The 13,195-nt window shown below is 41.2% G+C and overlaps 1 protein-coding gene and 1 pseudogene across 1 annotated transcript; one reads left to right on the forward strand and one right to left on the reverse strand.

Moving 5' to 3' along the window:
• Nucleotides 1-736: 736 nt before the first annotated feature.
• Nucleotides 737-5,422, reverse strand: LOC131285644 (thioester-containing protein 1 allele R1-like; annotated as a pseudogene).
• Nucleotides 5,423-6,887: 1,465 nt separating this feature from the next.
• On the forward strand, nt 6,888-11,991 carry LOC131287935 (thioester-containing protein 1 allele S3-like). The gene is made up of 13 exons (XM_058317030.1): nt 6,888-6,949; nt 7,045-7,240; nt 7,297-7,972; nt 8,035-8,309; nt 8,382-8,473; nt 8,547-8,802; nt 8,883-9,098; nt 9,162-9,210; nt 9,329-9,727; nt 9,790-10,089; nt 10,158-11,422; nt 11,494-11,647; nt 11,730-11,991. Exons 1-13 carry the CDS (start codon nt 6,888-6,890, stop codon nt 11,819-11,821), a joined length of 4,032 nt encoding a protein of 1,343 aa, XP_058173013.1. The 3' UTR covers nt 11,822-11,991.
• Nucleotides 11,992-13,195: the final 1,204 nt, after the last annotated feature.

The following is a 13,195-nucleotide window of genomic DNA, read 5'->3' on the forward strand; positions in this document are numbered from 1 at the left end:
TTTTCGTTTCGAATGTTATGACAAATAAACAGCAACAAAATACAGGTCGCAAAAATGTCCTGCGTTCATAGGAAGATGTCAACTCACGCCTGAATTCAACCCTGCAAAATATCCTTTCTTGGCACGCGGTGAACACGCGCATGCGCGATAAATTCTCCTCTCATAGGATATAATTGAACTGAAATTTTCAAACAGAACGTTTATTCGATAAATTACGTGTGTCGGACAATTTTATCTCCAAACACATTTATAATAACAAAGAGGAAGAAATATATCGATGTAGATCCCCGCAGTACGTCCATGACTGCAACGGCCTGAATTACACACGGCCTGAATCCAATACACCTTGGTTCTTGTTTCATTATGCTGTGCAGGCTGGCCCCGGTTTTCGTCGTTCTCGGTTTTCGTCGTTTCACCAAGATTACTAGAACTAGAGGTTGGGTCATCACAGCTTTTCATGTCTCTTTACCTTGTTGGTACTGATGACCAAAATGATGCTAGTATCAGATTTGCGTTCCTAAATGAAATTGGTAAACCATAAATAAAAGATGCTACATGACTCGTCATCGAAATTTATTTCAATCTTCCATTTCTCTTCATATTCTTTATAGACTGATCTGTTCATATGTAAAGTGAGTAAGTTCATATTCTTAGCGGTGTTCTTTACAGAGTATTCTGAAAACTACGATTCAACGTTATGCACCAATCCGGCTTCTTAGTTTTAGGTAAGCGTTCTTCATTTTTTACACTCTGGCGGACAATCCTCCTTATCGCATATGTCGCACAGCTTCTCTTGGTCCACGTCGTAAACTTGAATGGCGTTCAGTTCTGCAATTATATCATAATATCATGAAACAATAGTACGTTTTAGTTAATATTAGCATATCCCTGGATTACACCTGGTACTTACTTGGATTGTAATAATCGTGCACTAACACATACGCTGGACGCTTAAGAGCCACCTTGAAACGCCTGTAGGCTGTGATGTGGAAGCAATTCTTTTCTGTTCCCATGTTATCGTAGTATGCCACCACTGAAGTTCCACCGAAACGTATCTCAGTATTCTGGGAAAAGTATTTTTGTTGGTCAATTGGGGAAAATCCAATCTACTATCTATGTTGTTTTAAAGACTACCTACCCGTATCGGGTTAACCGTGGTTGCCTCGGTGATAGGACGGGGGTCAACAACGTAGCCACTGGGAAAGTTTACTTCTACCAGCGCCATATTGGAACGCTCATTTGCAAGCTTTGGAATGAAACTCGCGCATATTTTCAGCTTCAGCTCGTAATCTGAGTTGGTGTTCAGCTTTTCGAGGGTCAATACAAATCGGTTGGTGTAATTTCGCAGATCCAGTGCGTACTCGTATTTAACGTCCAGTAACCCGAAGCCCAAGCCTGCAACGTTTATATCGATTTTCTTAACATCGCTTGGAATATCCTCGAACTGTAGCTTTCTGATTTCTTGCGATGTTACACGGAAGTTCTTCGTTTGCGTTTTGTATTTCAATTGGATGGAGTAATCGTTTCTTGAGGGCGATATTACTTCGGCCAGTTTCGTGAGCGCTTTCAATCCAACGAATGTGTCTTGCGTACGCGGGTAGACTCCAGTGACGTAACGTTGGTTGACAAGCCAACGCATAACAGGCACGCCATCGGGAAATTTCCCAGCTTGAACCATTGCTAATAGTGCATAACCTGTGGTTTCAATAATGTGCGGATATCTATTCCAATGTCTCATGCCACCATTATCAGAAACGGTAGATCTATCGATCAGTCTGTTAATGAAGTATTCTTTTGAGTGATGATCACTCAACCACATAGCATATGTAGCTATCGAAAGATCGTAGAGGTCGGTTACCTGCGGAAGAAGTCCGGCAACATACTGCACGCCTCTTGCAATAACATTTTGATGAGTTAGTTTGGCATTCTCATTCTCCAAAAATGCAATCAATACATAAGACGTTAAAGCAATTCCGTTTCCGTGTAATCCGCCTTGAATATCTGAATTCCAGATTGGACCAACTTTACTGAATCTTCCACTGGATTGTTGTTTATTTGCCAACCACTGGAAGGCGCCCGCCACCATCGTGACATCCACCTCACTGATGTATTTCGATGCAGTTTGCATTGATTTCGCCACAAACGCAGTGAGGAAAACACCGCCTCCTCCAGATTGCCAAACACCAAAGGAACCATCCGTTTTACGATATCTCATCTGATTTTGATAGCCAACTCGGAGATGGCCGGTGGCTCGGTTGATCAAATTGGTATCCCTTGAATCAATTGCGGTCAGATAATCGAGCACAATGATGTTTGGCACTAATCCAACCATGTTTTGCTCTCCGCAGCCAGATGGAACCTGTAGAAGAGCACCAAAGTTTTGAACAACGGTGGTGAGAATGTTTGCTGGAAAAAGAAACATAACATTATGTTGCAAACCCAAGGTTTTCAAACTAAAATGCATCTATACATACGATTGACATGAAATGAGATGTGTTGTGATCCAGCATCCGCATTTTTATCTATATCCAAGCTAATGGGAAAAGATACATTCATATAGGTATTTTGACTGAAAATACGTGACTGCATCTTCTTCTCGACCAAACTTTCAGGTAACACTAAAATCACTTTCTCGATTGCATCCGTTTCCTGGCCCAGCATAATGGAAGCCTTCAAGCGAACAGCCATCTCTCCAAGCTTCCTGGGTTTTACCAGGAATGAAATAGGAACGCCGACCTTCGGTTTAACACTGATCGACTTCGTGTAGCTGGGTACTAAATGCAAGAGATAAATTTGAAATCAATCAATAGTTTCTAACTTCAAAAGACACACTCACCTCCAGCAGTTTGTCCAACGAATTCGGTTTGATTTCCAACATTGTACATTGTTACATCAGCAATGTATTCGCCGCCGAGGGTGTTGAACAAGGTGAACTGTAGCGCAACTGCCTCACCTCGTTTGATGGAGTATGGAAGATTATCGACGATGTAAAACGACTGAACCGTGATGAACTCGATTGGCTGTTTGATGATCCCCAGTCCGTACTCGGGATCGATTGAGAAACCCGTCAACGACCAGGCTGTTGTTGACTCTGGCACGTTTTCGATTAACTTGCGTTGACCATTGATTGGAATCGTAAGGTTTTTCCACAGAAAAGACTCCACGAAGTTTGTACGAAACGGGATGAGCTTCGTGGACGAGCCATTCGATTCCAATCTAGCCAGCTTGTCGCTTGCTAGAACATGATCAAGGTGCTTTAATAGCTGGCTGATAACAATTATGAGGCAACAATCATGCGGAACAAGCATCAATTTTGCTATTGTTATACTTTTAGAATCAATTAGAATACGTACCACCTTCAAGTTGTAAGCTGTCCAAAGTTCGCGCAAAAAGACCCATACTCTGTAAAGGTACAATCAAATTAACATTGATTAACTAGCTCTGTAGTTCTAGCTTGGCTTTGCTTACATGAATTTTATCGTATTCATTGTTCTGAACATCATGAAAGTCGTCAAACACTGCCTCTATGTTTTCCCAGTGCACATCATGATTGCCGTTGTGCTGGAGAAGGCTGTTGTCGTAAGCTGCAAGGGCTACATACGATCTTGGCCGACCTTGCATGATCAGTTCAATTTGTCCTCCAGGTTTCACTTCACGATCCTGCTCATCGATCACCATCTTAAACTGATAGAAAAGAACCAAATAAATATAAACTTTTTACTGTTCAAACAAATTCTTCAAAATGCTGTTAAACCTGCAGGACTTGATGGGTTTGTTCAACATTATCCTGCAGAAAAGAGAGTTTCACATTGCATTTCAATTAGTTTTGCATAAGTGCACGCCGAGATGCGAACACTTACTTTGATTTCAGTTCAATTTTGACGTAAGCATCTGTGTTAGTTTCGACTCTATGGATATCCTCGGTCAGGAGATCATTATCTTCGATTTTCACCTGAGATAAGGATAAGAAAAACGGTGGATTTGAAGGCAAGTGTAACTTTGATTTTCTAATAAAAGTACCCACTTCAATATTAATCGTGTTTGAATCTGCCGACGGGATGAGAGTTTGCTTGATCACTCCATTCTTGTCACTAGTTAGAGTTTCAAGATATTCATCATTGAGACCGTAAATGGTCACTTCTGTCTCGACATTCGCTGCGGGAGTTCCGTTGTGGTACTTAACGTGAATATCGCATTTGTACGGCATGCCTGGCCGGAATGCTGGGCTATCTTTTACCAGTTCTACGTAGTATTGGTACTTGTGCACCGTTATTGGCTTGTAGATTGTTAAGGTGCGATCTAAAAAAAAGGAACATTACTTTTTTAATGTTGAAAACCTATCAAAGTTAAGTTAAGTAAAGTTGATATTCACATCGTGTTGAGGATCGTAAAAATCGAGAAGACCATTAAACTTAAGTTGTGCCTGACCCATACCGTACACTTCCCACATTTTCGTTTGATCCAATATACCATCTGACAAATAAAGGCGCAAAATAGCCGTCCCTTGTACCGGTTTGCCGGTGAAGTATTTGGCTTCTACGGTTAAGTCGAGCGATTGATCTACTTCCAGCGGCACCTTTGTAGGGTAGACGTCGATTTCATACGTAGAGAGTACATATTCCTTCACCTCGAACGACTTCGTCATCAGTTCTTCTCCACCAATTTTCACGGACATTTTAAACTTTCCCATCAGTGGCGTTGGAGCTATTTCGAGTTTGTTCTCGAAAACTCCAAGATGTAGACGTCCTGCCGACCACTTGCGTATCACATTCCCGCGTGGATCTTGAATGGTTACATTCACCGTTTTCACGTTAGCCGGAGGTTTCAAATTGGTGTCCAATACTATAACTCGAAAGTTGACCGTATCACCGGGCTTGAAGACTGGCTTATCGAGCTGAATCAAACCAGAAACTGATTTGGTTTTAAGTATAAGAACAGCCTCCTTATGGAAGCTGAAACCTCGCTGGCCATCCAAAGTGATTTTGTAGTTGCCAGGTACCAAATTCGGGAGCTGTAAGGAACGGTTTGTTAATATTGCATGTCTGTTACCAGCAAAGGAAAACGTACTTCAAAGTTCACCAAACGGTTTTGGTAGCGTCGCACATCCACTGTTTTGGTAAGGCCGAGTATGGTTTCACCAGCGTCCGTTGTACCATCTATATTCACTTTCAGATCCACTCTGCCCAAGCTCGAATTGAAATTGGTTAAGACCAACGTATAGTTCTGGTTCGATCGGATAAATTTCGGGCCAACCACAAGCAACCTGAAACGGACATCAAAAATAAACTCGTCATACCATGTTGTTCTATTCTGGATTTTAGCGTGCACGATAAGGTAGGAAAATTTGAAACACAATGTACCCATGAGTAGTACTGACGAGTGTTATCACCAAAAGTAATCGTGACATTACGAACTGCCACATCTTGAAGCCGCGAATAAGCACTTAGACGTTTGCTTTCGGAGCCGTTCCAACTGAATCTGACTCGTCTTGCTGCTGGTAGAATGTTTCAAAGAGCAATTTTGGAAGATGTTACGCAAATATGGGAATTTCCAGTTGTCTTGAACGATCGCTTCGATTGATAGTGGTGAATTCCCAGTGATTAGCATACTTGGTACATTCGTTGCTCTTGCTGCAAAACTGAAGGAATAGTTTTGTTTTTGTAGAAAATAGAAAAAAATAATACAGATAGAATGTACCAAACAATGCCAATTTTAAATGAGAAATATGTCAGCTTGACCAAAAATAAAAAATTACAAACGAACACCGCAACAACTAAATAGGCTTGTTATCGAAGGTCATCAGTAAGTTGGTATGGTCATCGCGGGTATGATTCGTTATATGTGCAACGTATGAACAGAATACAGAGATGTATGACATTGGTCTTTAGGTTTTTATAATCGGTTAACTGTTTCAAGTTAACGTAGTATTTAATATACACTACACCCATAAAGTCAGTACACTGTTGGCTAAAACAGAAACGAAAGCCATTTGCGTTGTGAGGGACAGTTATGTTACAAAAGTTGAAATGATGGATTGTTCCTCTTCATTTTGATACAATTTGGACGCGATACGAGTAAAGGCTCCCGAGATATGCTCAAAATTGTGCCGTCGCACCGTAACAACACACCGAAAAAGTGAGTACACAGCACAAAGTTTCACCATGTTTTGTATTCCATTTTGCTTGGGCTTCGTTTTTTTGGCGTTTGTTTGGGGATTCACGACATAAAATGTAAACGTTTTAACCATTTCATTGGTGATTGATAACAAATTTACTTCTTTTGTGGCCCAAAATACCCAAAAAAAAACGATCCCCTTTGCTGAGAACTACTCCACAAAGTTGCATGCATAAGACAGACATATTTAAGATTCAAAATTCACGATTCCATTACTTTCTATGGATATTTCTACAAGACTTGCTATAAATCTCTTCTTGTGCAATAATAAGTTTGTTAAAAAAATGTTTAGCGTCAATTAATGAGTGAGTTAAGAAAAGTTTTAAGTGAAGTAAAGTTTTTCTAACTTGCTTTTGGACGCACTGATAGTTAACATAAGAAAAGCGTTTTGCTAAACAAAATGAAACAAAAACAGAATACTTCAGTCTATTGTAGAACTTAATATTTTTCTATTTCGACAATCAAAAATTCTTAATCACTTTTGTCGAAGAGCAACGAATGTACCAAGTATGCTAATCACTGGGGATTCACCGCTATCAATCAAAATGCATGTAAAGCACGGCTCACAACCACCAAGACAACGGGGAATTCCCATATTTGCAAAACATCTTCCAAGATTGCTCTTTGAAACACTACACCAGCAGCAAGAGATGTCAAATGCAGTTGGAACGGCTCTGAAAGCAGACGTCTAAGTGTTCATTCGCGGCATCGAGATGTGGCAGTTCGTAAGGTCACGATTACTTTTGGTGATAACACTCGTCAGTGCTACTCATGGGTACATTGTGTTTCAAGTTTCCCTACCTTATGCTGCAAGCTAAAATCCAGAAAAGAACCGCACGGTATTACAAATTATTTTTGGATCCGTTTTAGGTTGCTTGTAGTTGGTCCAAAATATATTCGATCCAACCAGAACTATACGCTGGTCTTAACCAATTTCAATTCGAGCTTGGGCAGAGTGGATCTGAAAGTGAAAATAGATGGTACAACGGACGGTGGTGAAACCATACTCGGCCTTACCAAAACAGTGGATGTGCGACGCTACCAAAACCGTTTGGTGAACTTTGAAGTACGTTTTCCTTTGCTGGTAACAGACATGCAATATTAACAAACCGTTCCTTACAGCTCCCGAATTTGGTACCTGGCAACTACAAAATCACTTTGGATGGCCAGCGAGGTTTCAGCTTCCATAAGGAGGCTGATCTTATACTTAAAACTAAATCAGTTTCTGGTTTGATTCAGCTCGATAAGCCAGTCTTCAAGCCCGGTGATACGGTCAACTTTCGAGTTATAGTATTGGACACCAATTTGAAACCTCCGGCTAACGTGAAAACGGTGAATGTAACCATTCAAGATCCACGCGGTAATGTGATACGCAAGTGGTCGGCAGGACGTCTACATCTTGGAGTTTTCGAGAACAAACTCGAAATAGCTCCAACGCCACTGATGGGAAAGTTTAAAATGTCCGTGAAAATTGGTGGAGAAGAACTGATGACGAAGTCGTTCGAGGTGAAGGAATATGTACTCTCTACGTATGAAATCGACGTCTACCCTACAAAGGTGCCGCTGGAAGAAGATCAATCGCTCGACTTAACCGTAGAAGCCAAATACTTCACCGGCAAACCGGTACAAGGGACGGCTATTTTGCGCCTTTATTTGTCAGATGGTATATTGGATCAAACGAAAACGTGGGAAGTGTACGGTATGGGTCAGGCACAACTTAAGTTTAATGGTCTTCTCGATTTTTACGAGCCTCAACACGATGTGAATATCAACTTTACGTTCATCGAGAAATACACAAGTATGTATCGCGCTAGTTTGATAGGTTTTCAACATTAAAAAAGTAATGTTCCTTTTTTTTAGATCGCACCTTAACAATCTACAAGCCAATAACGGTGCACAAGTACCAATACTACGTAGAACTGGTAAAAGATAGCCCAGCATTCCGGCCAGGCATGCCGTACAAATGCGATATTCACGTTAAATACCACAACGGAACTCCCGCAGCGAATGTCGAGACCGAAGTGACCATTTACGGTCTCAATGATGAATATATTGAAACTCTAACTAGTGACAAGAATGGAGTGATCAAGCAAACTCTCATCCCGTCGGCAGATTCAAACACAATTAACATTGAAGTGGGTACTTTTATTAGAAAATCAAAGTTACACTTGCCTTCAAATCCACCGTTTTTCTTATCCTTATCTCAGGTGAAAATCGAAGACAATGATCTCCTGACCGAGGATATCCATCGAGTCGAAACTAACACAGATGCTTACGTCAAAATTGAACTGAAATCAAAGTAAGTGTTCGCATCTCGGCGTGCACTTATGCAAAACTAATTGAAATGCAATGTGAAACTCTCTTTTCTGCAGGATAATGTTGAACAAACCCATCAAGTACTCGATAACCTGCACAGATAAAATGCAATTCCTCGTGTACTACGTTGTATCCAAGGGGAACATCATCGATGAAGGATTACTGAGACCCAGCAAAACCCATAAAGTTCCACTTCAAATCAATGCCAACAGCAAAATGATCCCAAAATCGAGAGTCATAGTAGCAACCCTAGCTAAGGACACGATAGTTTACGATACCATGGACATTGAATTCAAAGAGCTGAGTAACAATGTGCGTCACGGTTTAACGGCATTTTGAAGAATTTGTTTGAACAGTAAAAAGTTTATATTTATTTGCTTCTTTTCTATCAGTTTAAGATGGTGATCGATGAGCAAGATCGTGAAGTGAAACCTGGAGGACAAATTGAACTGATCATGCAAGGTCGGCCAAGATCGTATGTAGCCCTTGCAGCTTACGACAACAGCCTTCTCCAGCACAACGGCAATCATGATGTGCACTGGGAAAACATAGAAGCAGTGTTTGACGACTTTCATGATGTTCAGAACAATGAATACGATAAAATTCATGTAAGCAAAGCCAAGCTAGAACTAAACAAATAAATGATTGTTCTTGTGATGTTTCTTTTACAGAGTATGGGACTTTTTGCGCGAACTTTGGACAGCTTACAACTTGAAGGTGGTACGTATTCTAATTGATTCTAAAAGTATAACAATAGCAAAATTGATGCTTGTTCCGCATGATTGTTGCCTCATAATTGTTATCAGCCAGCTATTAAAGCACCTTGATCATGTTCTAGCAAGCGACAAGCTGGCTAGATTGGAATCGAATGGCTCGTCCACGAAGCTCATCCCGTTTCGTACAAACTTCGTGGAGTCTTTTCTGTGGAAAAATCTTACGATTCCAATCAATGGTCAACACAAGTTAATCGAAAACGTGCCAGAGTCAACAACAGCCTGGTCGTTGACGGGTTTCTCAATCGATCCCGAGTACGGACTGGGGATCATCAAACAGCCAATCGAGTTCATCACGGTTCAGTCGTTTTACATCGTCGATAATCTTCCATACTCCATCAAACGAGGTGAGGCAGTTGCGCTACAGTTCACCTTGTTCAACAACCTCGGCGGCGAATACATTGCAGATGTAACGATGTACAATGTTGGAAATCAAACCGAATTCGTTGGACAAACTGCTGGAGGTGAGTGTGTCTTTTGAAGTTAGAAACTATTGATTGATTTCAAATTTATCTCTTGCATTTAGTACCCAGCTACACGAAGTCGATCAGTGTTAAACCGAAGGTCGGCGTTCCTATTTCATTCCTGGTAAAACCCAGGAAGCTTGGAGAGATGGCTGTTCGCTTGAAGGCTTCCATTATGCTGGGCCAGGAAACGGATGCAATCGAGAAAGTGATTCGAGTGTTACCTGAAAGTTTGGTCGAGAAGAAGATGCAGTCACGTATTTTCAGTCAAAATACCTATATGAATGTATCTTTTCCCATTAGCTTGGATATAGATAAAAATGCGGATGCTGGATCACAACACATCTCATTTCATGTCAATCGTATGTATAGATGCATTTTAGTTTGAACACCTTGGGTTTGCAACATAATGTTATGTTTCTTTTTCCAGCAAACATTCTCACCACCGTTGTTCAAAACTTGGGAGATCTTCTGGCGGTTCCAACTGGCTGTGGAGAGCAAAACATGGTGAAATTTGTGCCAAACATAATTGCGCTCGATTATCTAACTGCAATTGATTCAAAGGACACCAATTTGATCAACCGAGCCACTAGCTTACTTCGGACTGGCTATCAAAATCAGATGAGATATCGTCAAACGGATGGTTCCTTTGGTGTTTGGCAATCTGGAGGAGGCAGTGTCTTCCTCACTGCGTTTGTGGCGAAATCAATGCAAACTGCATCGAAATACATCAGTGAGGTGGATGTCACGATGGTGGCGGGCGCCTTCCAGTGGTTGGCAAATAAACAACAATCCACTGGACGATTCAATGAAGTTGGTCCAATAGCTCACACAGATATGCAAGGCGGATTAAGGAACGGAATTGCTTTAACGTCTTATGTTTTGATTGCATTTTTGGAGAATGAGAATGCCAAACTAACTCATCAAAATGTTATTGCAAGAGGCGTGCAGTATGTTGCCGGGCTTCTTCCGCAAGTGAACGACCTCTACGACCTTTCGATAGCTACATACGCTATGTGGTTGAGTGGTCATCACTCAAAAGAATACTTCATTAACAGACTGATCGATAGATCTACCGTTTCCGATAATGGTGGCATGAGATATTGGTATAGAGATTCGAACATTATTGAAACCACAGGTTATGCACTATTAGCAATGGTTCAAGCTGGGAAATTTCCCGATGGCGTGCCTGTTATGCGTTGGCTTGTCAATCAACGTTACGTCACCGGAAGCTTCCCGCGTACGCAAGACACATTCGTTGGATTGAAAGCGCTCACGAAACTGGCCGAAGTAATATCGCCCTCAAGAAACGATTACTCCATCCAATTGAAATACAAAACGCAAACGAAGAACTTCCGTGTAACATCGCAAGAAATCGGGAAGCTACAGTTCGAGGATATTCCAAGCGATGTTAAGAAAATCGATATAAACGTTGCAGGCTTGGGCTTCGGGTTACTGGACGTTAAATACGAGTACGCACTGGATCTGCGAAATTACACCAACCGATTTGTATTGACCTTCGAAAAGCTGAACACCAACTCAGATTACGAGCTGAAGCTGAAAATATGCGCGAGTTTCATTCCAAAGCTTGCAAATGAGCGTTCCAACATGGCGCTGGTAGAAGTAAACTTTCCCAGTGGCTACGTTGTTGACCCCCGTCCTATCACCGAGGCAACCACGGTTAACCCGATACGGGTAGGTAGTCTTTAAAACAACATAGATAGTAGATTGGATTTTCCCCAATTGACCAACAAAAATTTTCCCAGAATACTGAGATACGTTTCGGTGGAACTTCAGTGGTGGCATACTACGATAACATGGGAACAGAAAAGAATTGCTTCCACATCACAGCCTACAGGCGTTTCAAGGTGGCTCTTAAGCGTCCAGCGTATGTGTTAGTGCACGATTATTACAATCCCAGTAAGTACCAGGTGTAATCCAGGGATATGCTAATATTAACTAATACGTACTATTGTTTCATGATATTATGATATAATTGCAGAACTGAACGCCATTCAAGTTTACGACGTGGACCAAGAGAAGCTGTGCGACATCTGCGATAAGGAGGATTGTCCCCCAGAGTGCAACAAATGAAGAACGTTTTCCTAAAACTAAGAGGCCGGATTGATGCATAACGTTGAATCGTAATTTCCAGAATACTCTGTAAAGAACACCGTTAAGAGTATGAATTCACTCATTTTACATATGAACAGATCATTCTATAAAGAATATGAAGAGAAATGGAAGATTGAAATAAATTTCAATGATGAGTCATATAGCATCTTTTATTCATGGTTTAGTAATTCCATTGAGAAACGGATAACGAGCGATTAAGTACAGGGGTTTTCTGATACTAGCATACTAGAAGCAGCCCCATTTCTAACTGCACCAGATTATATTCAATCAGCATCAGTTGATTTTATAACGCGATCATGTTTTTAATAGTCATCAGTTGAAATGAGGACCACAGCAGTCGATATAAGAATCAACTTTTGCAAATAATGTGTTTTTGTATACACGTCGGCGACGTCGCGCTGTAGTGTGGACCCCGAGTCAAATGTAGCCCAGTTTCGGCAGAACAATCGCGCTAGCAAAGCGCGACGTAGGTAGGGGAGTACGGGAAAATATATATCACATTGGGGCGCAAACTCAGCGAAATTTTTGTTGTTGAATTCCATGATATTTGTTTAGCTACGTATTTTATGCACCCTGAGTAGAGGTTTGCAACTTCGGTTTTTTCTTCAGCTCGAGCTGCATATTACCTGAATATGCACATGAGTATGCATTGAATATACAGCGTCAGTTTCTATAGCACTTATGGCTCTTGGGTAGATACATATTACGCATTTCGCACATCATTCTCAACAAAGAGCGACGGTCCTACGTTTGGCGAGCACAGACCGTAGTGGACACAACGCGGTTCAAGTCCACGAAACAGCTCGTAACATGAGAATGTATAGAAGGAAGAGAAGAGAAAAAGAGGGCCCAAAAGGGGCCTTTGTTTTTCGTTTTTTGCCGCGGTAACTTCGGTTTTGTTTCGAATTTCGTGGGCAAATCTTTCTGACTATTAGTATCTCGATCAACCATCAATTGACTTTGATTTACTTCGTGCCGTGTTCCGTGGGTAGTGCCGTGCTCCATGGGTAATTACACTTAAAATCCGATGTTTCGTGGAGAATATAGCTCGTTTTGTTTGCGTTTGTGTTTCGGTTTGTTTGCGTTTTGTACAGCTGTCAGTTTGTTTAGGATTGAATTGATTTTTAACAAGAGCTAAAGCAACGCCACGTTTTTCGTTGTTTCTACACTAGGTAACGTTTTTATGCGAATTGTGAGACAGTTTTTTTGTACGGAGTTCAGCCGCCTGTCAGGCGACGTCGCGTTTCTTGAAGGGACGTCGCGCTATAGTATAGATCTCGTGTGACATTCCCATACACCACAGCTTATACGTAAAAGTCCCCTTATTCAACA

Source organism: Anopheles ziemanni, chromosome 3 (assembly GCF_943734765.1).
Source record: "Anopheles ziemanni chromosome 3, idAnoZiCoDA_A2_x.2, whole genome shotgun sequence".
Taxonomy (NCBI): Eukaryota; Metazoa; Arthropoda; class Insecta; order Diptera; family Culicidae; genus Anopheles; species Anopheles ziemanni.

Coding starts and splice junctions, on each gene's coding strand:
- LOC131287935 (XM_058317030.1), top strand. CDS start 6,888: ATGTGGCAGTTCGTAAGGTCACGATTACTTTTGGTGATAACACTCGTC. Junction 9,728..9,789: donor CGTTGGACAAACTGCTGGAG/GTGAGTGTGTCT, acceptor TCTTGCATTTAG/TACCCAGCTACACGAAGTCG. Junction 11,423..11,493: donor CCACGGTTAACCCGATACGG/GTAGGTAGTCTT, acceptor AAATTTTCCCAG/AATACTGAGATACGTTTCGG.